The sequence below is a fragment of the Carcharhinus amblyrhynchos genome, unplaced genomic scaffold (assembly GCF_965287045.1).
Source record: "Carcharhinus amblyrhynchos unplaced genomic scaffold, sCarAmb.v2.hapA chromosome_114, whole genome shotgun sequence".
Lineage (NCBI taxonomy): Eukaryota > Metazoa > Chordata > Chondrichthyes > Carcharhiniformes > Carcharhinidae > Carcharhinus > Carcharhinus amblyrhynchos.
Window position 1 is genome coordinate 421,481 of NW_027649854.1, and position 27,968 is coordinate 449,448.

General features: G+C 48.5%; 1 protein-coding gene across 1 annotated transcript in view; it reads left to right on the top strand.

Annotated features, from left to right (window-relative positions):
- sspo (SCO-spondin) overlaps positions 1-27,968 on the top strand; it is a gene marked incomplete at its 5' end in the record, with an annotated part of 592,643 nt that overhangs the window by 421,003 nt on the left and 143,672 nt on the right. Inside the window, 3 exons of the mRNA XM_080183006.1 lie at positions 2,275-2,408; positions 10,808-10,947; positions 11,162-11,208. Coding sequence (XP_080039132.1) covers positions 2,275-2,408; positions 10,808-10,947; positions 11,162-11,208 — 321 coding nt within the window. The remainder of the gene's footprint in view (positions 1-2,274; positions 2,409-10,807; positions 10,948-11,161; positions 11,209-27,968) is intronic.

The window sequence follows — 27,968 nt, forward strand, 5'->3', positions numbered from 1 at the left end:
GCCTTAACCTTCTTAACCAACCTGCCATGAGGGACTTTGTCAAACGCCTTACTGAAATCCATATAGGCGACATCCACAGCCCTTTGTCAACCGTTCTTGTCACCTCCTCAAAAAACTCCACCAAATTTGTAAGGCACAACCTCCCTCTTACAAAACCATGCTGTCTGTCACTAATGAGATTATTCTGTTCTAAATGCGCATACATCCTATCTCTAAGAATCCTCTCCAACCACTTCCCTCCCACGGACATCAAGCTCACCGGCCTATAATTACCCAGGTTATCCTTGCTACCCTTCTTAAATAATGGTACCACATTCACTATCCTCCAATCCTCTGGGACCTCACCTGTGTCCAGTGAAGAAACAAAGATTTGTGTCAGAGGCCCAGCAATTTCATCTCTTGTCTCCCTGAGCAGTCTAGGATAGATGCCATCAGGCCCTGGGGATTTGTCAGTTTTAATGTTCCCTAAAAAACCTAACACTTCCTCCCTTGTAATGGAGATTCTCTCTAACGGGTCAACACTTCCCTCTGAGACACTCCAGTCAACACGTCCCTCTCCTTTGTGAATACTGATGTAAAGTGTTCATTTAGGGCCTCCCCTATTCCCTTGGGCTCTAAGCATAATTCCCCTCCTATGTCCCTGAGAGGTCCGATTTTATTCCCTGATGATCTTTTTCATGGTGGGAGATATAGGAGGGATGTCCGAGGTGGATTCTTTACTCAGAGAGTGGTTGGGGTGTGGAATACACTGCCTGCTGTGATGGTGGAGTCGGACACTTTAGGAACTTTCAAGCGGTTATTGGATAGGCACATGGAACACACCAGAATTATAGGGAGGGGGATAGACTCATCTTGGGTTTGGACATAGCTCGGCACAACATTGAGGGCCGAAGGGCCTGTAATCTGCTGTACTGTTCTATGTTAAAAAGGGAGGCTTATGGCAGACATTGAGGGCGCAAACCAGCAAAAGCCCTGGAGCAGAACAGAATGTGCAAGAGGGAACTCAAAAAGGAAATTAAGGAAGCAAAAGGCAGGTAAAATAAAAGCTGTTTTACAAGTAAATTAAGGGTAAAAGGACAACTAGGGAAAGAGGAGGCCTGTTGAGGACAGGATAATTTATATGTGGAGCCAGAGGACAATGGTCGGGTTCGAAATGAATACTCTGTGTCAGTGTTCACTAATAAGGGAGAAGCTGTGGGTCCAGAGATCGGGGGAAGGATTTGTACTATTAAAGAATTCAACACAGACAGAGAGGAGGTTGTGAGTGATCTGGCAGGCTTAAAGGTAGATAAATCTTCAGGGCCAGATGAAATGTATCCCAGACTGTTGAGTGAAGCAAGGGAGGAAATAGCAGGGGCACTGGCAATAATTTTCAATTCCTGTCTGGCCACAGGAGAGGTGCCGGAGGACTGGAGGACAGCTAAAGAATCCCAGAACACCAGGGGGAGACTCTGGTCGAGCCTCTGGCACCGCAGTCTCTACTCCAGGAGAGCAAGAAACCTTGAACCAGCAGAATCTCCAAAACCAGGGAGATTCTTTCAGTCTGATGTCCATTCTAAAAACTAACTCTGCAGCCAGACAGAAAATGTAGCATTAAATTCACTGGGAAAAACTGTCCAGAACACATGACTTTCTTCCTAACAATGCAGGGTCAGAAAACCAACCCAGAATAAACCGAAACAAACCCTGTTTAAACCACTGAAGGAGCAATAAAAAGGACTTCTAGAGACAGCCCAGGAACACTGAGAGCTGCAGAGAACTTGATTTAAAATAAATCTCTCTTAAAGGAACACTAACATCACAAGATGTTTTCCCGGTGAGGACTGTGGGATCTGAAATTCACTGTCTGGAAATGTTATACAGGCTGAAACCTCCAGCTCATTTCAAACATCCCTGGACAATCAGCTCAATCAGGGCAGCTTGGTGGCATGATGATTAGCACTGCTGCCTCACAATACCAGCGACCCAGGTTCGATTCCCTGTAGGTGAGAAATCTGCACCTTCTCCTGTGTCTGTGTAGGTTTCCTCTGGGTGCTCCAGTTTCCTCTCACTGTCCAAAGATGTGTTGGTTAGGTAGATTGGCCATCCTAAATCACATGGTTACAGGGATAGGATGGATGGGAGGGCCTGAATGGGATGCACTTTTGGAGAGTAGATGCAGACTTGATGGGCTGAGTGGCCTCTTCCTGCACTGTCGGGATTCTATGATTATTTCTCCTGTTGCTATAACACTCTTGTTCTTTCTGTATGTATTTAATTTATCTGTGTTGTCAGATGGTCACTGTGGAAGTCCATTTGAATACCAAGCCTGCAGGCCAGCATGTGGTGGTCATTGCTCTGACCTTGGATATAGTCCAGAATGTCATGTGACTGGCCAGGACTGTGTGGCAGGGTGTTACTGTCCTCAGGTGGGTTCAATAGCTTCACTTCTGCACCGTCAATACTTTCATTTCAAACACTTAAAACCCGTCCCTATTGCAGAGAAATTCAGCACATAAACCCCAAGTTTCTCTGGGTCCGCCTGTCTCTCTGCGCCCGCCTGTCTCTCTGCACCCGCCTGTCTCTCTGCGCCCGCCTGTCTCTCTGCGCCCGCCTGTCTCTCTGCGCCCGCCTGTCTGTCTCAAAGAGACAAAAACTAGAAGCAGGAGGAAACCATTCGATCCTTTGAGCCTGGTCCACCATTCATTTTGATCATGGCTGATCATCAAATGCAATATCCTGATTCCCCTTCCTCCCATATCCTTTGACCCCTTGAGCCCCAAGAGCTATTTATAATTTCTTCTTGAAATGACATTACATTTTGGCCTCAACTACTTTCTGTGGGAGTGAATTCCACACATTCACCACCCTCTGGATGAAGAAATTTCTCCTCATCTCAGTTCTAAAAGGTTTACCCCTTATTTTCAAACTATGATCCCTAGTTCTGGACTCCCCCAACCCCCCACATGTTTCTGAATCTACCCTGTGTAACCCTGTTAGAATTTTATGAGCTCCTACGAGATCCTCGCTCACTCTTCAAACCCCAATGAATATAATCATAACCAATTTATATGACAGACCTGCCATCCCAGGAATCAGCCTGGTAAACCTTCACTGTGCTCCCTCTATAGCAAGGACATCCTTCCTCAGATAAGGAGATCAAAACTGCTCACAATACTCCAGGTGTGGCCTCACCAACACCCTGTACAATTGCAGTAATGATGTGGGTATGCCGGCGTTGGACTGGCGTAAACACAGTAAAAAGTCTGACAACACCAGGTTCATGTCGCACTATCTGTAACCCCCGTGACTTTGTCCAGCCTCATAGCTTCTCCTACCCTCCTTTATCAACTTCTTTGTCTGGAGTACTGTGTGCAGTTTTGGGCACCGCACCTGCGCAAGGATATTTTGGCCCTGGAGGGAGTGCAGAGGAGGTTTACTAGGCTGATACCGGAGTTGAGGGGGTTGAGCTATGAGGAGAGGCTGAATAAACTAGGCTTGTACTCGTTAGAGTTTAGAAGAATGAGGGGAGATCTCATTGAGACGTATAAGATGATGAATGGGATGGATAGGATAGAGGTGGAGAGACTCTTCCCGCTCAAAAAAGACAGTAGGACTAGGGGGCACAGCCTCAAGATAAAGGGGAGGCGGTTTAGAACGGAGTTGAGGAGGAACTTCTTCACTCAAAGGGTGGTGAATCTCTGGAATTCTCTGCCCGTTGAAGTGGTGGAGGCTGCCTCGCTAAATATTTTTAAGAAGCGGGTTGATGGGTTCTTGATAAGAGAGGGGATTAAGGGTTATGGGGAGAGGGCGGGAAAGTGGAACTGAGCCACAACAGATCAGCCATGATCTTATTGAATGGCGGGGCAGGCTCGAAGGGCTAGATGGCCTACTCCTGCTCCTATTTCTTATGTTCTTATGACTTGCCTGGGTTTGCAAAACCTCACTTACTGTACTGTCTGGAGACAATACACATCTCTTTAAAGTGTGATCAGTGCTCCTTCCACTCACATTATCAGCCACTTCAGGTCTTGAACAGCAGGTTAGGTGTAAGGATTCGCATTTTAATCAGTAATCTCTAAACTGTCTGTGCTTTATATGCTCTGTCTGAGGCCAGAACTCTCCATTCACCTGACGAAGAGGCAGTCCCCTCGAAAGCTTGTGTGTATATTATCAAATAAATAGGTTGGACTAAAACCTGGTGTTGTCAGACTTTTTACAATTGCAGTAAAACATCCCTATCCCTATACTCAAATCCTCACGCTCAGAAGGCCAATGTACCATTTGCCTTCTTCACTGCCTGCTGTACCTGTGCGCTTACTTTCAGCGACTGATGCACGAGGACCCCAAGGCCTTGCTGTGTTTCCATCTCTCTCAATTTACACCCATTCAAGTAATAATCTGTCTTCCTATTATTGCTACCAAAGTGGATAACCTCACATTTATCCTCATTATACTGTATCTACCACACAGATACCCACACACTCAGCCTGTCCAAATCACACTGAAGTATCTCTGCATCCTCCTCACAGCTCACCCTCCCACCCAACTTTGTATCATCTGCAAATTTGGAGATAATACATTCCGTTCCCTCTTTCTAATCATTAATACATAATGTGAACAGTTGGGGTCACAGCACTAGTCACTGGAACCCCACTGGTCACTGACTGCCCATCAGAAAAAGACCCATTTATGTCAACTAATTGGAAATGGGAAGAAGGCAGGAAAATGGAGATGAGGAGCATATCAGCCATGATGGAATGGCAGAACGGATTTGATGGGCCGAATGATCTAATTCTGCTCCTATATCTTATGGACTCTTTGCTTCCTATCAGCTAACCAGCTTTCTATCCGTCTCAAGAAATTACCCACAACTCCATGTGCTTTAATGTAAGCTTTCTGGAACATCTGCTGGTTCTCCTCAGTCAACTCTACTAGTTTTTTTCTCTCCTCAGAAGATTTCCTGTTTGTAAATCCATGCTGACTTTGATTATCCCACTGCCTTCCCAATGCTGAGTTATGAAATCCTCGATAATAAACTCTAATGACTTCCCCAGTGCTGGCATTAGGCTCACTGGTCTTTCATTCCCAAGTTTCACTCTGCCTCCCTTTTTGAATAGCAGGCTTACATTAACTACCCTCCAATCTTTATAGATATAGGATCAGAGGTGAGCTGGCAAGGTGGATACAAAATTGACTTGGTCAGAGAAGACAAAGGGTAGCAGTGGAAGGTTGAATTTCTGAGTGGAGGCCTGTGACAAGTGGTGTTCAAAGAACATAGAACACTACAGCACAAACAGGCCCTTCGGCGAGTACAAGCCTTATACTCCTCGAGATCCTGAACATCTCTTAGCCCTCTGAACCTTTTATACGCCTTTCTTTTCTTCCTGACTAGGTTCACCACAACCTTCGTGCACCATGGTTCCCACGACCTACCAAAACCTCCCTGTCTCATCGGAACGTTGTTGTGCAGAGCTCCAGACAAACATTCCTTGAAACATTCCTAGATCTCTTTGTCCTTTCACTCTCCCCAGTGCCCTGCCATTAACTAAGTCCTGCCCTGGTTCAATCTACCAAAATGCATCACCTCACATTTGTCTAGATTAAAGTCCATCTGCCATTCATCAGCCCACTGGCCCAATTTATCAAGATCCCACTGCAATGCTTGGGATAGTTTACAACAGAGATGTTGAATGTGTGGAATTCACTCCCACAGAAAGTAGTTGAGGCCATAACTGCATCAAGATAGATAAGTTGCCGGGACCGGATGGGATGTACCCCAGGTTACTGTGGGAGGTGAGGGAAGAGATTGCAGAGCCCCGGCGATGATCTTTGCATCGTCGATGGAGTCGGGAGAGGTTCTGGAGGACTGGAGGATTGCGGATGTGGTTTCTATTTTCAAAAAAGGGAACAGGGATAGCCCGGGAAATTACCGACCGGTGTGTCTGACCTCAGTGGTTGGTAAGTTGATGGAGAGATTACTGAGAGACAGGATTTATGAACATTTAGAGAAGTTTAGAATGAACAGAAATAGCCAGCACGGCTTTGTCAAGGGAAGGTCGCGCCTTACGAGCCTAGTTGAGTAGACAGGCGGTAGACAGAGGGGAACCGGTGGATGTGGTGTTTCTCGATTTTCAAAAGGCGTTTGATAACGTGCCTCACAAGAGGTTGCTTCAGAAGGTTAGGGTGCATGGAGTTGGGGGTAAGGTGGTAGTGTGGATAGAGGATTGGTTATAGAACATAGAACACTACAGCACAAACAGGCCCTTCGGCCCACAAGTTGCGCCGATCACATCATCACCTACCAACCTACAGACCTATCTATAACCCTCAATCTCATTAAACCCCATATACTCATCCAGGAGTCTTTTAAAAGACCCCAGCGAGTTCGCCACCACCACCACTGACGGCAGCCGATTCCATTCACTCACCACCCTCTTAGTGAAAAACTTACCCCTAACATCACTTCTGAACCTCCCTCCCCGCATCTAATGGGAAGCTATTCCAATTGGTGGTTGGTGACTAGTGGAGTGCCGCAGGGATCGGTGCTGGGGCCTCAGCTATTTACCATTTATATAGATGATCTGGAGGAGGGGGCTGAGTGTAGGGTAACAAAATTTGCTGATGACACAAAGATGAGTGGAAAAGCAAATTGCGCGGAGGGTGTAGAAAGTCTGCAGAGGGATCTGGATAGGCTGAGCAAGTGGGCGAGAACCTGGCAGGTGGAGTACAATGTTAGCAAGTGTGAGGTTATCCACTTTGGCAGGAATAATAGTAGGAGGGATTATTATTTAAAAGGCGAAAAGCTGCAGCGTGCTACGGTGCAGAGGGACCTGGGGGTCCTTGTGCACAAGCCGCAAAAACCCAGTCTGCAAGTGCAGCAGGTGATCAAGAAGGCGAATGGGATGCTGGCCTTTATAGCGAGGGGGATATAATATAAAAGCAGGGAGGGCTTGCTGCAACTGTACAGGGTACTGGTGAGGCCACAGCTGGAGTACTGTGTGCAGTTTTGGTCGCCACACTTGCACAAGGATATTTTGGCCTTGGAGGGAGTGCAGAGGAGGTTCACTAGGCTGATACCAGAGATGAGGGGGTTGAACTATGAAGAGAAACTAAATGGACTGGGTCTGTACTCGTTGGAGTTTAGAAGGATGAGGGGGGATCTTATAGAGACGTACAAGACAATGAAAGGGATGGATAGAGTAGAGGTAGAGAGATTCTTCCTGCTTAGAAAGGACAGCAGGACTAGAGGACACAGCCTCAGGATAAGGGGGGAGCAGTTTAGATCGGAGTTGAGGAGGAACTTCTTCACTCAAAGGGTGGTGAATCTCTGGAATTCTCTGCCCGTTGAAGTGGTGGAAGCTACCTCGCTAAATATATTTAAGTCACAGGTAGATAGGTTTTTGACAGACATCTTGGGGTACATGTGCATAGCTCCCTGAAAGTTGGCACCCAGGTTGATAAGGTTGTTAAGAAGGCGTACAGTGTGTTAGCTGTTATTGGTAGAGGGATTGAATTTTGGAGCCGTGAGGTCATGTTACAACTGTACAAAACTCTGGTGCGGCCGCACTTGGAATATTGCGTACAGTTCTGGTCGCTGCATTATAAGAAAGATGTGGAGGCATTGGAAAGGGTGCAGAGGAGGTTTACCAGGATGTTGCCTGGTATGGTGGGAAGGTCTTATGAGGAAAGGCTGAGGGACTTGAGGCTGTTTTCGTTTGAGAGAAGAAGGTTACGAGGTGACCTGATTGAGGCATCCAAGATGATCAAAGGATTGGATAGGGTGGACAGTGAGAGACTTTTACCTCGGATGGTGATGGCTAACACAAGGGGACATAGCTTTAAATTAAGGGGTGGTAATTATAGGACAGACGTCAGAGGTAGGTTCTTTACTCAGAGGGTAATAAGGTCGTGGAATGCCCTGCCTGCAGCAGTTGTGGACTCGCCAACTTTAAGGGCATTCAAATGGTCAGTGGATAGGCATATGGATAACATTGGAATAGTTTAGGTTAGAGGGTCATTAGATTGGTTCCACTGGTCGGCACAACATCGAGGGCCGAAGGGCCTGTACCGCGCAGTAATGGTTTATGTTCTATGTTCTATGTTCTAAGTGAATTAAGGGTTATGGGGAGAAAGCGGGAAAGTGGAACTGATCCACTTCAGATCAGCCATGATCTTATTGAATGGCGGGGCAGGCTCGAAGGGCTAGATGGCCTACTCCTGCTCCTATTTCTTATGTTCTTATGTTCTTTGAAAATGTGACTGAACACATTGATGAAGGAAGAGCGGTGGACGTGGTTTACATGGACTTCAGCAAGGCATTTGATAAGGTCCCCCATGCAAGACTTCTTGAGAAGGTGAGAGGGCATGGGATCCAAGGGGCTTTGGCCTCGTGGATCCAGAACTGGCTTGCATGCAGAAGGCAGAGAGTGGCTGTGGATGGGTCTTTTTCTGCATGGAGGTCGGTCACCAGTGGAGTGCCCCAGGGATCTGTTCTAGGACCCTTGCTGTTTGTCATTTTCATAAATGACCTGGATGAGGAAGTGGAGGGATGGGTTGGTAAGTTCGCCGATGACACGAAGGTTGGTGGTGTTGTGGATAGTCTGGAGGGATGTCAGAAGTTGCAGTGAGACATAGATAGGATGCAAGACTGGGCGGAGAAGTGGCAGATGGACTTCAATGCGGATAAATGCATAATGGTCCATTTTGGCAGGTGCAGTGGGATGAAGGAGTACAATATCAAGGGTAAGACTCTTAGCAGTGTAGAGGATGAGGCTTAGGATTAAATCGGCCTCGCAGGTGGAGGATGTGGTCAGGAAGGCGTATGGTGTACTAGCCTTCGCCAATCAAGGGATTGAGTTTAGGAGTCGGGAGGTGATGCTGCAACTTTATAAGACCCTTGTCAGATCCCACTTGGAGTATTGTGTGCAGTTCTGGTCGCCTCACTACAGGAAGGATGTGGAAGCTATTGAAAGGGTGCAGAGGAGGTTTACAAGGATGTAGCCTGGATTGGGAGGCATGCCTTATGAGGATAGGTTGAGGGAACTTGGTCTTTTCCTCCTGGAGAGATGAAGGTTGAGAGGTGACCTTGATAGAGGTTTATAAGATGTTGAGAGGTATAGATAGGGTGGATTCTCGGAGGCTATTTCCCAGGGCTGAAATGGTCGCTACGAGAGGACACAGGTTTAAGGTGCTGGGAAGCAAGTACAGAGGAGATGTGAGGGGTAAGTTTCTCACTCAGAGGGTGGTGAGTGAGTGGAATCGGCTGCCGTCGGTGGTGGTACAGGCAAACTCACTGGGGTCTTTTAGAAGACTTCTGGATGAGTACATGGGATTTAATGGGATTGAGGGTTATATATTAGGCCTGGTAGGTATGGATATGATCAGCGCAACTTGTGGGCCTGTTTGTGCTGTAGGTTTTTTTCTATGTTTCTATGAATGTTTTCAAGCTGTTAGATAAAGCACTTGAGGAAAAAAGGACCAGCCGATATGAAGGGAAGGTGGGATTCGGCTATTGAGTTGGATGATCAGCCATGATCGTAATGAATGGTGGAGCAGGCTCGAAGGGCCGAATGGTCTCTTCTGCTCCTTTTTTTAAGATAAAAGCCTGGTCATTTGAAACTGATTGCATTAAAGTTCCTTCTCACAGAGTGGTGAATTTCTGGAATTCTCTGCTCCAAAGATTATTGGAGGCTGAATCATTAGAAATATTTACAAAGAACAAGAACAGGCCCTTCAGCCCTGCAATCCTGCACCAATCATGTTGTCCTGTCGAAACCAACCACAAATGTCCCTTTATTCCCCGTTTGTTCGTATGTCTATCAAAATAAGCCTTAAATGTGGCTAACATAACCACCTCAACCACCTCACTCGGCATTCCAGGCTCCCACCACCCTCTATGTAAAAAATAAACTTCCCCCCCCCACCCCCACACATCTCCACTGAACTCGGCCCCCCCCCCCCCCCAATCCTTATCTTGAATTTGTGCCCCCTGTAATTGTCATTTCCCCCCTGGGAAAAAGCTTCCAGCTGTTCGCCCTATCGATACTTCCCACAATTTTATAAACTTCTATCAGGTCTCCCCTCAGCCTCATTCTTTCCAGGGAGAACAACCCCAATCTCTCCTCATATCTAAGACCCTCCATACCAGGCAACATCCTGGTAAACCTCCTCTGCACTCTCTCCAAAGCCTCCACGTCCTTCTGGTAGTGCAGCGACTAGAACTGGACACAGTATTCCAAATGTGGCCGAACCAACGGTTTATACAACTGTAACATAATTTGTCAACTCTTATCCTCGATGCCCCGTCCCATGAAGGTAAACACGTCACAGGCTTTCTTCACCTTTCCCACCTGTCCATTCCATTTAAGGTGGAACTGGATAAATATTTGATAGATTGAGGAATAGAGGGTTATGGGAAATGGCACAGAAAGGGAGCTGAGGTCGGTATAGATCAGCCACGATGGTATCGAATGGTGGGGCAGCCTGAAGGGTCTTGTGTCTTTGACCGGTGCAGATGCAATGGGCCAAAAGACCTTTTTGTGCCCTGTGTACCTCCATCATTCTATGGTCAGCATAGTGACTGCATTACAATTATCTCCACAGTACTATCTCCACCTCTCACAGGGCCGAATGGCCTACTCCTGCTTCTAGTTTCTCTGTTTCTGTTTATTTCTCTACGTGCTCCACACTGCTGTTTTGGTAATACTTTTGGTAAAGACCTTGGATAGTTTACTATTAAACAGTATGAGCAATCCCTGAGTAAACCATGGGATTCCCTGTCCATCTCTCCCCTTGGCTCAATTCTCTCTCCATTTGTTATCCTCAGGGTTTATTGGAACAGGATACCAGATGTGTCAGTCTGTCTGAGTGTAACTGTCACCACCTTTCCCTATCGGAGGATGGGAAATCGCCGTTATCCGTGTACGTACGACCTGGTGACAGCATCCTGATTGGCTGTCAACCCTGGTAAGCCTCAGACGTTGTCATTGGCTTCTCGTTCAGACAGATTCCGATTCGGAATAAAATCGTTCCAAAATTTCAGGTCGAATGATTCTTCAAATAAATGTGAATCCATCTGTTTAACAACATGTATAATGTTAGTGAGTGTCATTAATCAAAGTGTTACGATGAATCACTCAGTGTTCAGTTGGACTGTTCTCACACCCACTCTCACCCACAGTGTCTGCAGAAACGGAATATTCCAGTGTGACAATCAGAGCTGCAAAGGTAAGAGAACAGAAATTAAAATTCAACATCATTAAAACTGTTCTCATCACTGAAAGAATTACAGAGAGAGAGAGCAGACAGAGAGAGATCAGGCAGAGAGAGTGGACACAGAGAGAGAGAGAGCGGACAGAGAGAGAGAGCAGACAAAGAGAGAAAGCGGACAGACTGGACAAAGAGAGAGAGAGAGAGAGCTGACAAAGAGAGAAAGTGGACAGAGAGAGAGAGTGGACAGAGAGAGAGAAAGAGAGAGCAGACAGAGAGAGAGAGAGCGGACAAAGAGAGAAAGCGGACAGAGTGGACAGAGAGAGAGAGTGGACAGAGAGAGAGAAAGAGAAAGCGGACAGAGAGAACGGAAAGAGACACAGAGAGAGAGCGGACAGAGACAGCGAGAGAGAGAGAAAGTGGACAGAGAGGGAGAGAGAGGGACAGAGAGAGAGAGTGGACAGAGACAGAGAGAGAGAGAAAGCAGGTAGCGGGAAGAGAGATTGAGAGAGAGCGGACAGAGAGACAAAGAGCAGACAGAGAGAGAAAGCAGACAGAGTGGACAGAGAGAGAGAGAGAGTGGACAGAGGCAGAGAGAGAGAGAGCGGACAGAGAGACAGAGAGAGATCGGGCGGACACAGAGAGAAAGCGGACAGAGTGGACAGAGAGAGAGAGAGAACGGACACAGAGAGAGAGAGAACGGACAGAGAGAGAGAGAGAGAACGGACAGAGAGAGAGAGTGGGTAGAGGGAAGAGAGATTGAGAGAGAGTGGACAGAGAGACAAAGAGCAGACAGAGAGAGAAAGCAGACAGAGTGGACAGAGAGAGAGAGAGAGTGGACAGAGAGAGAGAGTGGACAGACAGAGAGAGAGAGAGAGTAGACAGAGGCAGAGAGAGGGAGAGAGCGGAGAGAGAGAGCGGACAGAGAGACAGAGAGAGATCGGGCGGACACAGAGAGAGAGCGGACACAGAGAGAAAGCGGACTGAGTGGACAGAGAGAGAGAAAAAGCGGACAGAGAGAGAGAGAGCAGTCAGAGAAAGAGAGCAGACAGAGAGGGAGAGAGCTGACCAGGAGAGAGCAGACAGAGAGAGAGAGAGAGAGAGAACATAAGAAATAGGAGCAGGAGTCGGCCATCTAGCCCTTCGAGCCTGCCCCGCCATTCAATAAGATCATGGCTGATCTGTTGTGTCTCAGTTCCACTTTCCCGCCCTCTCCCCATAACCCTTAATCCCCTTGCCTATCAAAAACCTATCTACCCGCGTCTTAAATATATTTAGCGAGGCAGCCTCCACCACTTCAACGGGCAGAGAATTCCAGAGATTCACCACCCTTTGAGTGAAGAAGTTCCTCCTCAACTCCGTTCTAAACGGAGGGTATAGCTGGGTGGATTAGTAAATTTGCTGATGACACCAAAGTCGGAGGTGTGGTAGATTGTGAGGAAGGGTGTCATAGTTTGCAGGGAGATTTAGACAGGTTGCAGAGCTGGGCCGAGAGGTGGCGGATGGAGTTTAATGCGGAGAAGTGTGAGGTGATTCACTTTGGTAGGAATAACAGATGTGTTGAGTATAGGGCGAACGGGAGGACTTTGAATAGTGTGGATGAACAGAGGGATCTAGGTGTATGTGTACATAGATCCCTGAAAGTTGGGAATCAAGTAGATAAGGTTGTTAAGAAGGCATACGGTGTCTTGGCGTTTATTGGTGGGGGGATTGAATTTAGGAGTCGCAGCGTCATGTTGCAACTGTACACAACTCTGGTGCGGCCGCACTTGGAGTACTGTGTGCAGTTCTGGTCCCCACATTACAGGAAGGATGTGGAGGCTTTGGAGAGGGTGCAGAGGAGGTTTACCAGGATGTTGCCTGGTATGGAGGGGAGGTCCTATGAGGAGAGACTGAGGGATTTGGGGTTGTTTTCGCTAGAAAGAAGGCGGCTAAGAGGGGATCTTATTGAAACATATAAGATGATTAGAGGTTTAGATAGGGTGGATAGTGATAGCCTTTTTCCTCGGATGGAGAAAGCTAGCACGAGGGGGCATGGCTTTAAATTAAGGGGGGGTAGTTATAGGACGGATGTCAGGGGTAGGTTCTTTACCCAGAGGGTGGTGAGGGATTGGAATGCCCTGCCTGCTGCACTTGTAAATGCACCTAAGTGCTAAGTCGCGAGTTTCGGCGGTTTTTTTTAAATTAGTTAGAAACCGGAAGTCGTCTCTAGGACGCTTACCGGTAGTTGTAGTTTTTTTTTTCTCGTGCCCCTAACACTATAAATTAGTGCAGAGAGGATTCCCGATTCTCTACACTGGTAGAGAATCCCACCCTTCCACCTCCTCTAACCTAATTATAAGTGTGAGGGAAGTTTTTTTTTATATTTTTACTTTTCTGCTGGTAATTGATTCAGGGATGGCAGTTCAGGCTGTAAGCTGCATCTCCTGTGGGATGTATGTAGTGAGGGACTCCCACAGTGTTTCAGGTGATTTTACTTGTGGGAAGTGTGTTAGATTGCAGTTTCTGGAGGAGCGTGTAAAGGAGCTGGAAGGGGAATTAGAGGAGCTCCGTATAATTCGGGAAGTGGAGGAGGACATAGAAAGGAGTTATAAGGAGATAGTCACTCCTAGGAATAAGTCTTGGGTCACTGCCAGGAAGAGGGGCAAAAAGCAGTTGGGGGGACAATCCCCTGGGGCTGTGCCCCTCCAAAATAGGTTTTCGGTCCTGGAGGCTACAGTTGAGGAGAAATCAACTGGGGATAGCCAAAGGGAGCAGGTCTCTGGGGGTGAGCCTATTGGCAAGCCTCAGGTGGTTAGGGGTAAGAGATTGGGCCTCGTGATTGGGGACTCCACAGTTATGGGGACGGATAGGAGAGTTGGAGGTAAGGGTAGGGACTCTGGGCTGGTGTGTTGCCTACCAGGGGCTGGGGTCCAGGATGTATCGGACAGAGTATTCAGGACTCTTAGGGGAGAGGGAGATCAACCCCAAGTTATAGTTCATGTGGGGACACATGACATAGGGAGATTAAGGGAAGGGGATATTAAGCAAAGATTTATGGAGTTGGGGTGGAAACTAAAGGCGAAGTCAGAAAGAGTAGTTATATCTGGACTCTTGCCTGTGCCACGGGATAGTTTAGAGAGGAATAGGGAGAGGGAAAGTTTGAACTCGTGGCTGAGGGGATGGTGCAGGAGGGAGGGGTTCAGGTACTTGAGCAATTGGGGCTCATTCTGGGGAAGGTGGGACCTCTATAAGAGGGATGGTCTACACCTGAACCAGAGGGGAATCAATATCCTGGGGGGTAAATTTGCAAAAGCGATGCAGGAAGGTTTAAACTGATTCGGAGGCGGGGAGGGATAGTGAGGAAAGGGGGTGAAAGTGAGGGGGGCATAGTTGGGGAATGCAAGGCACGGCATAGTGGGGGTGGGGCGGAGCAGGGTTTGAAATGCGTGTACTTTAATGCGAGGAGTATTCGCAATAAAGTGGATGAACTTGCAGCGTGGATCAGTACCTGAGACGTTGATGTTGTGGCCATTTCTGAGACATGGATAGAGCAGGGTCAGGAATGGATGTTGCAGGTTCCGGGGTACAAATGCTTTAGTCGGAGTAGAGAAGAAGGTAGAAGGGGGGGTGGGGTAGCATTGCTAGTCAAGGACTGTATCACAGTGTCGGAGAGAAAGTTTGATGAGGACTTGTCAGTTGAGGTAGTATGGGCGGAGATTAGAAATAGGAGAGGAGAGGTCACCCTGTTGGGAGTCTTTTATAGACCTCCTAAAAGTTCTACAGAGGTTGAGGAAAGGATTGCGGAGACAATCCTGGTTATGAGTGAAAGTAATAGGGTAATTGTTATGGGGGACTTTAACTTTACGAATATTGATTGGAGTTGCTATAGTTCTAGCTCGCTAGAGGGGTCAGTGTTTGTACAAAGCATGCAGGAAGGTTTTTTGTCTCAGTATGTAGACAGGCCAACTAGAGGTGAGGCTATATTGGATTTGGTGCTGGGAAATGAGCCAGACCAGGTGCTAGACTTGGAAGTTGGTGTGCATTTTGGTGATAGTGACCACAATTCGGTTACGTTCACCTTAGTGATGGGAAGAGATAGGCATGAACCTCGGGTCAGCAATTTTAGCTGGGGTAAGGGCGATTATGAGGCTATCAGGAGTGAATTAGGAAGCATGGATTGGATTAGGGGATTACAGGGACTGGGAACGTCTGAAATGTGGAGTTTTTTCAAGGAGCAGCTACTGCGAGTCCTTGATAGGTATGTCCCTGTCAGGCATGGTGGATTTGGTAGATCTAGGGAACCGTGGTGCACTAAAAGAGTTGAGTCGATGGTTAAAAAGAAAAAGGAGGCTTATGTTCGGATGAGATTGGAGGGCTCAGATAGTGCACTAGAAAGCTTTAGATTGGCTAGGAGGGAGTTGAAGAGTGAGTTGAGAAGGGCTAAAAGAGGACATGAGAAGACTTTGGCTGATAGGATTAAGGAGAATCCTAAGGCGTTCTATAGGTATGTCAAGAACAGAAGGTTGGTCAGGGCAAGATTAGGGCCAGTTACAGACAGCAGGGGGAAGTTGTGTGTGGAACCGGAGGAGATTGGAGAAGTATTGAACCAATATTTCTCTTCGGTGTTCACGCAGGGGGACATGAATATAGCTGAGGAGGACATTGGGTTGCAGGGGTGTAAAATAGACAGTATTACGGTTGATAAAGAGGATGTGCTGGAAATTCTTGAGGGGCTGAAAATAGATAAGTCCCCTGGTCCGGATGGGATCTACCCTAGGATTCTCTGGGAGGCTAGAGAGGTGATTGCAGAGCCTCTGGCTCCGATCTTCAGGTCGTCATTGGTCTCTGGTGTAGTCCCGGAGGATTGGAGGATAGCGAATGTTGTCCCATTGTTTAAGAAGGGGAACAGAGACTTTGCCGGGAATTATAGACCGGTGAGTCTTACTTCTGTTGTGGGCAAGGTTTTAGAAAAAATTATTAGGGATAGCATTTATAGTTATTTGGAGTGTAATGAATTGATTAGAAATAGTCAGCATGGTTTTGTAGCGGGTAGGTCGTGCCTTACTAACCTTATTGAGTTTTTTGAGAAGGTGACCAAAGAGGTGGATGGGGGCAAGGCAGTTGACGTGGTATACATGGATTTTAGTAAGGCGTTCGATAAGGTTCACCATGGTAGGCTTCTGCAGAAAATGCAGATGTATGGGATTGTGGGTAATCTAGGAAGTTGGATCAGGAATTGGCTATCAGATAGGAGACAGAGGGTGGTGGTGGATGGTAAATATTCATCATGGAGTACAGTTACGAGTGGTGTGCCTCAGGGATCTGTTTTGGGGCCACTGTTGTTTGTAATTTTTATTAATGATCTGGATGAGGGTATAGTTGGGTGGATTAGTAAATTTGCTGATGACACCAAAGTCGGAGGTGTGGTAGATTGTGAGGAAGGGTGTCATAGTCTGCAGGGAGACTTAGATAGGTTGCAGAGCTGGGCCGAGAGGTGGCGGATGGAATTTAATGCGGAGAAGTGTGAGGTAATTCACTTTGGTAGGAGCAACAGATGTGTCGAGTATAGGGCTAACGGGAGGACTTTGAATAGTGTGGATGAACAGAGGGATCTAGGTGTGTGTGTACATAGATCCCTGAAAGTTGGGAATCAAGTAGATACGGTTGTTAAGAAGGCGTACGGTGTCTTGGCGTTTATTGGTAGGGGGATTGAATTTAGGAGTCGCAGTGTAATGTTGCAACTGTACACTACTCTAGTGCGGCCGCACTTGGAGTACTGTGTGCAGTTCTGGTCCCCGCATTACAAGAAGGATGTGGAGGCGTTGGAGAGGGTGCAGAGGAGGTTTACTAGGATGTTGCCTGGTATGGTGGGGAGGTCCTATGAGGAGAGACTGAGGGATTTAGGGTTGTTTTCGTTGGAAAGAAGGCGGCTAAGAGGGGATCTTATTGAAACATATAAGATGATTAGAGGTTTAGATAGGGTGGATAGTGATAGCCTTTTTCCTCGGATGGAGAAAGCTAGCACGAGGGGGCATGGCTTTAAATTAAGGGGGGGTAGCTACAGGACGGATGTCAGGGGTAGGTTCTTTACCCAGCGGGTGGTGAGGGATTGGAATGCCCTGCCTGCTGCAGTTGTAAATGCGTCTAGTTTGGGGGCGTTTAAGAGATCTCTGGATAGGTTTATGGACGAAAAGGGATTGGTATAGGCTAGTGGGTCATTGTTTTTGTAACTGGTCGGCGCAACATCGTGGGCCGAAGGGCCTGTTCTGCGCTGTAATGTTCTATGTTCTATGTTCTAGTTTGGGGGCGTTTAAGAGATCTGTGGACAGGTTTATGGACGAAAAGGGATTGGTTTAGATTAGTGGGTCATTGTTTTTTTTTAACTGGTCGGTTCAACATCGTGGGCCGAAGGGCCTGTTCTGCGCTGTAATGTTCTATGTTCTATGTTCTAAACTGCACCCCCCTTTATCTTGAGGCTGTGCCCTCTAGTCCTACTGTCCTTTCTGAGCAGGAAGAGCCTCTCCACCTCTATCCTATCCATCCCATTCAACATCTTATATAGAACATAGAACACTACAGCACAAACAGGCCCTTCGGCCCACGAGTTGCGCCGATCACATCAACACCTATCTATAACCCCCAATCCCATAAAACCCCATATACTCATCCAGAAGTCTTTTAAAAGACCCCAGCGAGTTCGCCTCCACCACCACTGACGGCAGCCGATTCCACTCACTCACCACCCTCTGAGTGAAAAACTTACCCCTAACATCACTTCTGTACTTTCCTCCCCGCACCTTAAATCTGTGTCCTCTCGTAGCGACCATTTCAACCCGGGGAAATAGCCTCTGAGAATCCACCCTATCCATTCCTCTCAACATTTTATAAACTTCTATCAGGTCGCCTCTCAACCTTCGTCTCTCCAGGGAAAAGAGACCCAGCTCCCTCAACCTAACTTCATAAGGCATGCCTCCCAGTCCAGGCAACATCCTTGTAAATCTCCTCTGTACCCTCTCAATAGCTTCTACATCTTTCCTATAGTGAGGCGACCAGAACTGCGCACAGTACTCCAAATGAGACCTGACAAGGGTCTTATAAAGTTGCAGCATTACCTCCCGACTCTTAAACTCAATCCCTCGATTAATGAAGGCCAGTACACCATACGCCTTCTTGACCACCTCTTCCACCTGCGAGGCCGATTTAAGAGTCCTGTGGACCCGGACCCCAAGATCCTTCTGCTCTTCAACACTACTAAGACTCCTGCCCTTGATAGTGTACTCGTTCATCCCGTTGGTTCTGCCAAAATGGACGACTACGCATTTATCCGCGTTGAAGTCCATCTGCCACTTCTCCGCCCAGTCCTGCATCCTATTTATGTCCTGCTGCAACTTTTGACATCCTTCCAGACCATCCACAACACCACCGACCTTCGTGTCATCAGCGAACTTACTTACCCATCCCTCCACTTCCTCATCCAGGTCATTTATGAAAATGACAAACAGCAAGGGTCCTAGAACAGATCCCTGGGGCACTCCACTGGTGACTGACCTCCATTCAGAAAAAGACCCATCCACAACCACTCTCTGCCTTCTGCAGGCAAGCCAGTTCTGGATCCACAAGGCCAAAGGCCCTTGGATCCCATGCCCTCTCACCTTCTCAAGAAGTCTTGCATGGGGGACCTTATCAAACGCCTTGCTGAAGTCCATGTACACCACGTCCACGGCACTTCCTTCGTCAATGTGTTCAGTCACATTATCGAAGAACTCAACTAGGCTTGTAAGGCACGACCTGCCCTTGACAAATCCATGCTGACTATTCCTGATCATGTCAAACCTCTCCAAATGTTCGTAAATCTTATCCCTCAGAAGCCTCTCCATCAGCTCACCAACGACTGAGGTCAGACTCACCGGTCGGTAATTTCCCGGGCTATCTCTGTTCCCTTTCTTGAAAATAGGGACTACATCCGCAATCCTCCAATCTTCTGGAACCTCTCCCGTCTCCATTGACGACGCAAAGATCATCGCCAGGGCTCTGCAATCACTTCCCTCGCCTTCCACAGTATCCTGGGGTATATCCCATCTGGTCCCGGCGACTTATCTATCTTGATAGAATTCTAACACATCCTCCACCTTAATATCCACAAACTCAATCTTTTCCATCTGCTGCAAATCCGTAGCAAAATCTCCCAGATCAGCTTCCACCGTGAATACTGAGGCAAAGTACTCATTAAGCACCTCTGCCATTTCTTCTGGTTCCACACAGACCTTTCCCCCTTCACCTTTTATAGGTCCTATCCCTTCTCTTCTCATCCTTTTACCTTTCACATATTTATACGTCTCAATGAGATCTCCCCTCATTCTTCTAAACTCTAACGAGTACAAGCCTAGTTTATTCAGCCTCTCCTCATAGTTCAACCTCCTCAACTCCGGAATCAGCCTAGTAAACCTCCTCTGCACTCCCTCCAAGGCCAAAATATCCTTGCGTAAGTGCGGCGACCAAAACTGCACACAGTACTCCAGCTGCGGCCTCACCAGTGCCCTGTACAGTTGCAGCAAGACCTCCCTACTTTTATATTCAATCCCCCTCGCTATGAAGGCCAGCATCCCATTCGCCTTCCTGACCACCTGCTGCACCTGCAGGCTGGGTTTTTGCGACTCATGCACAAGGACCCCGAGGTCCCTCTGCACCGTAGCCTGCTGCAGTTTTTCGCCATGTAAGTAACAGTCCTTCCTACCATTATTCCTACCAAAGTGGACAACTTCACACTTGCGGACAGGGAGAGACAGCAGACAGAGACAGAGAGAGAGAGCGGACAGAGAGAGAGAGTGGACAGATAGAGAGAGAGAGTGGACAGAGAGAGGGCCAGGTTTAAAAGGAGGCCTGGTGTAGACAGCGGGCAGCATCGGAACGGGCAGCAGAGTGTGAGGGAAGCAGAGTGAGCTACTAGGGCTTAGGATCAAAGGGCTTGAGAAAAAAGGGCCAGGTAAGTTTGCGTTTGAAATCGTTGTTCAGTAGTACTACAGGGAATAATGGAGGGGCATGTGATGTGCTGTTTCTGTATGATGTGGGAGCTGGTGGACCCCAGGGTCCTTCCCAGTGATCATGACTGCAGTAAGTGCAGGTTGCTGGAGGAGCTCCAGCTCAAAGTAGATGAGCTGACCTCTGAGCTACAGACACTGAGGCTCATCAGGGGGAGCGAGGGTGACATTGATAATGGGGTGCAAGAGACATCCACCCCCCCCCCTAGACTGGCTAACTCCAAGGGTCAGGAACAGGAGGGGGCTGCTGAGAGGAGGAAGGAGGGTGGGGACCGGAGGAAGGAGGGTGGGGACCAAATGCCTCAGCCTCTCAATCTGCATAACAGGTTTGAGGTCCTTGCTTCCGGTGTGGACGAGAACGAGGGCGGTGAGGTTGGTGAGCAAACTGCACACGGTACGGTGATGCAGACACAGGACATAGACAAAGAGAAGGTAAAAAGGAATGTAGTGGTAATTGGGGATAGTGTGGTTAAGGGTATTGACACTGTCCTTTGTCACAATGACAAAGTGCACAGAAGGGTGTGTTGAGTGCCTGGTGCTCGGGTCCAGGATGTCACACCTGGGCTGCAGAGGAAGCTGGAGTGGGAGGGTGAGAATCCGGTTGTTGTAGTACATGTGGGTGCCAACGACGTAGGCAAAATGCGAACTGAGGATCTGGGGAGGGAGTATGAAATGTTACGCCGTTGTTTAAGAAGGGTGCCAGGCAAAAGGCAGGGAATTATAGGCCGGTTAGTTTAACATCTGTGGTAGGTAAAATGTTAGAATCCGTCATTAAGGAGGAAATTGCGAGGCATCTTGAAGGGAATTGCTTGATAGAGCAGACGCAGCACGGTTTCATTAAAGGGAAGTCGTGTCTGACAAATTTACTGGAGTTCTATGAGGATGTGTCTAGGGCGGTGGATAGAGGAGAGCCAGTGGATGTGGTCTTTCTGGATTTTCAGAAGGCGTTTGACAAAGTACCTCACAAGAGGTTATTGCAGAAGGTCGAGGGACATGGAGTTGGGGGTAGGGTGTTAGCGTGGATAGAGGATTGGTTGTCAAATAGGAGGCAGAGAGTGGGGGTCAACGGGTGCTATTTGGATTGGCAGGTGGTGACTAGTGGAGTGCCCCAGGGGTCGGTGCTGGGGCCTCAGCTTTTTACCATTTATATAGATGATCTGGAGGAGGGAACCGAGTGTAGGGTGTCGAAATTTGCTGATAGAACATAGAACATTACAGCGCGGAACAGGCCCTTCGGCCCACAATGTTGCGCCGACCAGTCTTATTTTTAAAAAAAAACATTGACCCACTAATCTAAACCAATCCCTTTTCGTCCATAAACCTATCCACCAATCTCTTAAACGCCCCCAAACTAGGCGCATTTACAACTGCAGCGGGCAGGGCATTCCAGTCCCTCACCACCCTCTGGGTAAAGAACCTGCCCCTGACATCCGTCCTATAACTACCCCCCCTTAATTTAAAGCCATGCCCCCTCGTGCTAGCTTTCTCCATCCGAGGAAACAGGCTATCACCATCCACCCTATCTAAACCTCTAATCATCTTATATGTTTCTATTAGATCCCCTCTTAGCCGCCTTCTTTCCAGTGAAAACAACCCCAAATCCCTCAGTCTCTCCTCATAGGACCTCCCCTGCATACCAGGCAACATCCCGGTAAACCTCCTCTGCACCCTCTCCAAAGCCTCCACATCCTTCCTGTAATGTGACACCAAGATTGGGGGAACGGCAAATTGTGCGGAGGGTGTGGAGAGTCTGCAGAAGGATCTAGATAGGCTGGGCGAATGGGCCAGGAAATGGCAAATGGAATTTAATGTTGGCAAGTGTGAGGTGGTCCACTTTGGTAGGAATAATGGTAGGAAGGGCTATTACTTACGTGGCGAAAAACTGCAGCAGGCGACGGTGCAGAGGGACCTCGGGGTCCTTGTGCATGAGTCGCAAAAACCCAGCCTGCAGGTGCAGCAGGTGGTCAGGAAGGCGAATGGGATGCTGGCCTTCATAGCGAGGGGGATTGAATATAAAAGTAGGGAGGTCTTGCTGCAGCTGTATAGGGCATTGGTGAGGCCGCAGCTGGAGTACTGTGTGCAGTTTTGGTTGCCGCACTTACGCAAGGATATTTTGGCTTTGGAGGGAGTGCAGAGGAGGTTTACTAGGCTGATACCGGAGTTGAGGGGGTTAAGCTATGAGGAGAGGCTGAATAAACTAGGCTTGTACTCGTTAGAGTTTAGAAGAATGAGGGGAGATCTCATTGAGACGTATAAGATGATGAATGGGATGGGTAGGATAGAGGTGGAGAGACTCTTCCCGCTCAAAAAAGACAGTAGGACTAGGGGGCACAGCCTCAAGATAAAGGGGGGGCGGTTTAGAACGGAGTTGAGGAGGAACTTCTTCACTCAAAGGGTGGTGAATCTCTGGAATTCTCTGCCCGTTGAAGTGGTGGAGGCTGCCTCGCTAAATATTTTTAAGACGCGGGTTGATAGGTTTTTGATAAGAGAGGGGATTAAGGGTTATGGGGAGAGGGCGGGAAAGTGGAACTGAGCCACGACAGATCAGCCATGATCTTATTGAATGGCGGGGCAGGCTCGAAGGGCTAGATGGCCTACTCCTGCTCCTATTTCTTATGTTCTTATGTTCGTATGAGAGAGCGGACAGAGACAGAGAGAGAGAGAGAGAGAGATAGAAAGCAGCCAGAGAGGGAGAGAGCAGACAGAGAGAGAGCGGGCGGAGAGAGAGAGAGAGCGGACAGAGACAGAGAGAGAGATAGAAAGCAAAGACAGAGAGAGGGAGAGATCGGACAGAGAGAGAGAGCAGAGAGAGAGACAGAGAGAGATCGGGCAGAGACAGAGAGAGCGGACAGAGAGAGAGAGAGCGTCAGAAGGAGAGAGTGGGGGAGAGTGGACAGAGAGAGAGAGAGCGCGGACAGAGAGAGCGGACAGTGAGAGAGAGAGAGAGCGGACAGAGAGAGTGAGATTGAGAGAGACCAGACAGAGAGAGAAAGCGGACAGAGTGGACAGAGAGAGAGAGATTGAGAGGGAGAGAGTGGACAGAGAGGGAGAGAGTGGACAGAGAGAGAGACAGCGGACAGAGAGAGGGAGTGGACAGAGGACAGAAAGAGAGAGAGTGGACAGAGAGAGGGAGAGAGTGGACCAGTGGAGAGTGGACAGAGAGAGTGGGGGAGAAAGCGGACAGAGAGAGAGAAAGAGCGGACAGAGAGAGAGAGAAAGAGCGGACAGAGAGAGAGAGAAAGAGCGGACAGAGAGAGAGAGAAAGAGCGGACAGAGAGAGAGAGAAAGAGCGGACAGAGAGAGAGAGAAAGAGCGGACAGAGAGAGAGAGAAAGAGCGGACAGACAGAGAGAGAAAGAGCGGACAGACAGAGAGAGAAAGAGCGGACAGACAGAGAGAGAAAGAGCGGACAGACAGAGAGAGAAAGAGCGGACAGACAGAGAGAGAAAGAGCGGACAGACAGAGAGAGAAAGAGCGGACAGACAGAGAGAGAAAGAGCGGACAGACAGAGAGAGAAAGAGCGGACAGACAGAGAGAGAAAGAGCGGACAGACAGAGAGAGAGAGAGCGGACAGACAGAGAGAGAGAGAGCGGACAGAGAGAGAGAGAGCGGACAGAGAGAGAGAGAGCGGACAGAGAGAGAGAGAGCGGACAGAGAGAGAGAGAGCGGACAGAGAGAAAGAGTGGACAGAGAGAGAGACTGGACAAAGAGAGAAAGCGGACAGGGTGGACAGAGAGAGAGAGTGGACAGAGAGAGAAAGAGAGAGCGGACAGAGAGAGGGAGGGAGCGGACTAGGAGAGAGCGGACAGAGAGAGAGAGAGAGTGAACAGACAGACAGAGAGAGGGAGAGAGCGGACAGAGAGAGAGAGAGCACACAGAGAGCGGACGAGAGAGAGGGAGAGAGGAGGGAGGGAGCAGACAGAGAGAGAGAGAGAGTGGACAAAGAGAGAAAGCGGACAGAGTGGACAGAGAGAGAAAGAGAGAGCAGACAGAGAGAGGAAGAGAGCGGACAGAGAGAGAGAGCGGACAGAGAGAGAGAGCGGACAGAGAGAGAGCAGACAAAGAGAGAAAGTGGACAGAGAGAAAGAGGGAGTGAACAGGGAGGGAGCGGACAGGGAGAGAGCAGACAGAGAAAGGGAGCGGACAGAGAGAGAGCAGACAAAGAGAGAAAGTGGACAGAGAGAGTGAGCGAGAGAGCGGACAGAGAGAGAGAGAGCAGACAGAGAGAGCGGACAGAGGCACAGAGAGAGAGAGTGGACAGAGAGCGGGCAGAGAGGGAGAGAGCGTACAGAGAGAGCAGACAGAGACAGAGAGAGAGCGGACAGAGAGGGATCGGGCTGAGACAGATAGAGAGCGGACAGAGAGAGTGGGAGAGCGGACAGAAAGGGAGAGAGAGTGGGAGAGTGGACAGAGAGGGAGAGAGAAGGGGAGAGCGGACAGAGAGGGGGAGAGCGGACAGAGAGGGAGAGAGAGGGGGAGAGCGGACAGAGACAGAGAGAGCGAGGACAGAGACAGAGAGAGCGAGGACAGAGACAGAGAGAGAGTGGACAAAGACAGAGAGAGCGAAGAGTGGACAGAGAGAGAGCGGACAGAGCGAGAGGGAGAGAGAGAAAGCACGTACAGAGACAGAGAGAGAGAGAGTGGACAGAGACAGAGAGAGAGTGGACAGAGACAGAGAGAGAGTGGACAGAGACAGAGAGAGAGACAGAGAGAGTGGACAGAGAGAAAGAGAGAGTGGACAGAGAGAAAGAGAGAGTGGACAGAGAGAGAGCGGACAGAGAGAGATTGAGAGAGAGCGGACAGACAGAGAGAAAGAGAGAGTGGACAGAGAGAGGGAGGGAGCAGACAGGAAGAGAGAGGACAGAGAGAGAGCGAGAGCGGACAGAGAGAGAGAGAGCGAGAGCGGACAGAGAGAGAGAGAGCGGACCAGGAGAGAGCATACAGAGAGAGCAGACAGAGCGAGAGAGAGGGAGAGAGCAGACAGAGAGAGAGCGGACAAAGAGAGAAAGCAGAAAGAGTGGACAGGGAGAGAAAGAGAGAGCAGACAGAGGGAGGGAGGGAGCGGACCCGGAGAGAGCGGACAGAGAGAGAGAGCAGACAAAGAGAGAAAGCGGACAGAGTGGACAGAGAGAGAGAGTGGACAGAGAGAGAGAAAGAGGGAGCGGACAGGGAGAGAGGGAGAGGGAGCGGAGGGAGAGAGGGAGAGCGGACAGAGAGAGGGAGAGCGGACAGAGAGAGAGAGGGAGAGCGGACAGAGAGAGAGAGAGGGAGAGCGGACAGAGAGAGAGAGAGTGGACAGAGAGAGAGAGGGAGAGCATAGAACATAGAACATTACAGCGCAGAACAGGCCCTTTGGCCCACGATGTTGCGCCGACCAGCTTTTAAAAAAAACACTAACCCACTAATCTAAACCAATCCCATTTCATCCATAAACCTATCCACAGATCTCTTAAACGTCCCCAAACTAGGCGCATTTACAACTGCAGCTGGCAGGGCATTCCAGTCCCTCACCACCCTCTGGGTAAAGAACCTACCCCTGACATCAGTCCTATAACTACCACCCCTTAATTTAAAGTCGTGCCCCCTCATGCTAGCTTTCTCCATCAGAGGAAAAAGGCTATTACTATCCACCCTATCTAAACCTCTAATCATCTTATATGTTTCAATAAGGTCCCCTCTTAGCCACCTTCTTTCCAGCGAAAACAACCCCAAATCTCTCAGTCTCTCCTCACAGGATCTCCCCTCCATACCAGGCAACATCCTGGTAAACCTCCTCTGCACCCTCTCCAAAGCCTCCACATCCTTCCTGTAATGTGGGGACCAGAACTGCACACAGTACTCCAAGTGCGGCCGCACCAGAGTTGTGTACAGTTGCAACATGACGCTGCGACTCCTAAATTCAATCCCCCTACCAATAAACGCCAAGACACCGTATGCCTTCTTAACAACCTTATCTACTTGATTCCCAACTTTCAGGGATCTATGTACACATACACCTAGATCCCTCTGCTCCTCCACACTATTCAAAGTCCTCCCGTTAGCCCTATACTCAACACATCTGTTATTCCTACCAAAATGAATTACCTCACACTTCTCCACATTAAACTCCATCCGCCACCTCGCGGCCCAGCTCTGCAACCTTTCTAAGTCACCCTGCAAACTATGACACCCTTCCTCACAATCTACCACACCTCCGACTTTGGTGTCATCAGCAAACTTACTAATCCACCCAACTATACCCTCATCCAGATCATTAATAAAAATTACAAACAGCAGTGGCCCCAAAACAGATCCCTGAGGCACACCACTCGTAACCGAACTCCATGATGAATATTTACCATCAACCACCACCCTCTGTCTCCTATCTGCTAGCCAATTCCTGATCCAATTACCTAGATCACCCCCAATCCCATACATCTGCATTTTCTGCAGAAGCCTACCATGGTGAACCTTATCAAACGCCTTACTAAAATCCATATACACCACGTCAACTGCCTTACCCCTATCCACCTCTTTGGTCACTTTCTCAAAGAACTCGATAAGGTTAGTAAGGCACGACCTACCCGCTACAAAACCATGCTGACTATCTCTAATCAATTCATTACTCTCCAAATAACTATAAATCCTATCCCTAATAATCCTTTCCAAAACCTTACCCACCACAGAAGTAAGACTCACCGGTCTATAATTCCCAGGGAAGTCTCTTCTCCCCTTCTTAAACAATGGGACAACATTTGCTGTCCTCCAATCTTCCGGTACTATACCAGAGACCAACGACGACCTGAAGATCAGAGCCAGAGGCTCCGCAATCACCTCTCTTGCCTCCCAGAGAATCCTAGGGTAAATCCCATCCGGACCAGGGGACTTATCTATTTTCAAACCCTCTAAAATATCCAGCACATCCCCCGTATCAACTGCAATACTATCTATTTTACACCCCTGCACCCCAGTGTCCTCCTCAGCTACATTCATGTCCCCTTGCGTGAACACCGAAGAGAAATATTGGTTCAATGCCTCTCCAATCTCCTCCGGTTCCACACACAACTTCCCTCTACTGTCTGTAACTGGCCCTAATCTTGCCCTAACCAACCTTCTGTTCTTGACATATCTGTAAAACGCCTTAGGGTTCTCCTTAATCCTATCAGCCAAAGTCATCTCATGTCCTCTTTTAGCCCTTCTTAACTCACTCTTCAACTCCCTCCTAGCCAATCTAAAACTTTCTAATGCACTACCTGAGCCCTCAAGCCTCATCCGAACATAAGCCTCCTTTTTCTTCCTAACCAACGAATCAACTTTTTTAGTGCACCACGGTTCCCTGGGCCTACCAAATCCTCCTTGCCTGACAGGGATATACCTATCACAGACCCGCAGTAGCTGCTCCTTGAAAAATCTCCACATCTCGGACGTTCCCAGTCCCTGTAATCTCCTAGTCCAACCAATGCTTCCTAATTCTCTCCTAATAGCCTCATAATTACCCTTCCCCCAGCTGAAACTACTGACCCGAGGTTCATGCCTATCCCTTTCCATCACTAAGGTGAACGTAATCGAATTGTGGTCACTATCCCCAAAATGCACACCAACTTCCAAGTCTAGCACCTGGTCTGGCTCATTACCCAGCACCAAATCCAATATAGCCTCACCTCTAGTCGGCCTATCTACATACTGAGTCAAAAAACCTTCCTGCACACTTTGAACAAAAACTGACCCCTCTAACGAGCTAGAGCTATAGCAATTCCAATCAACATGAGTAAAGTTAAAG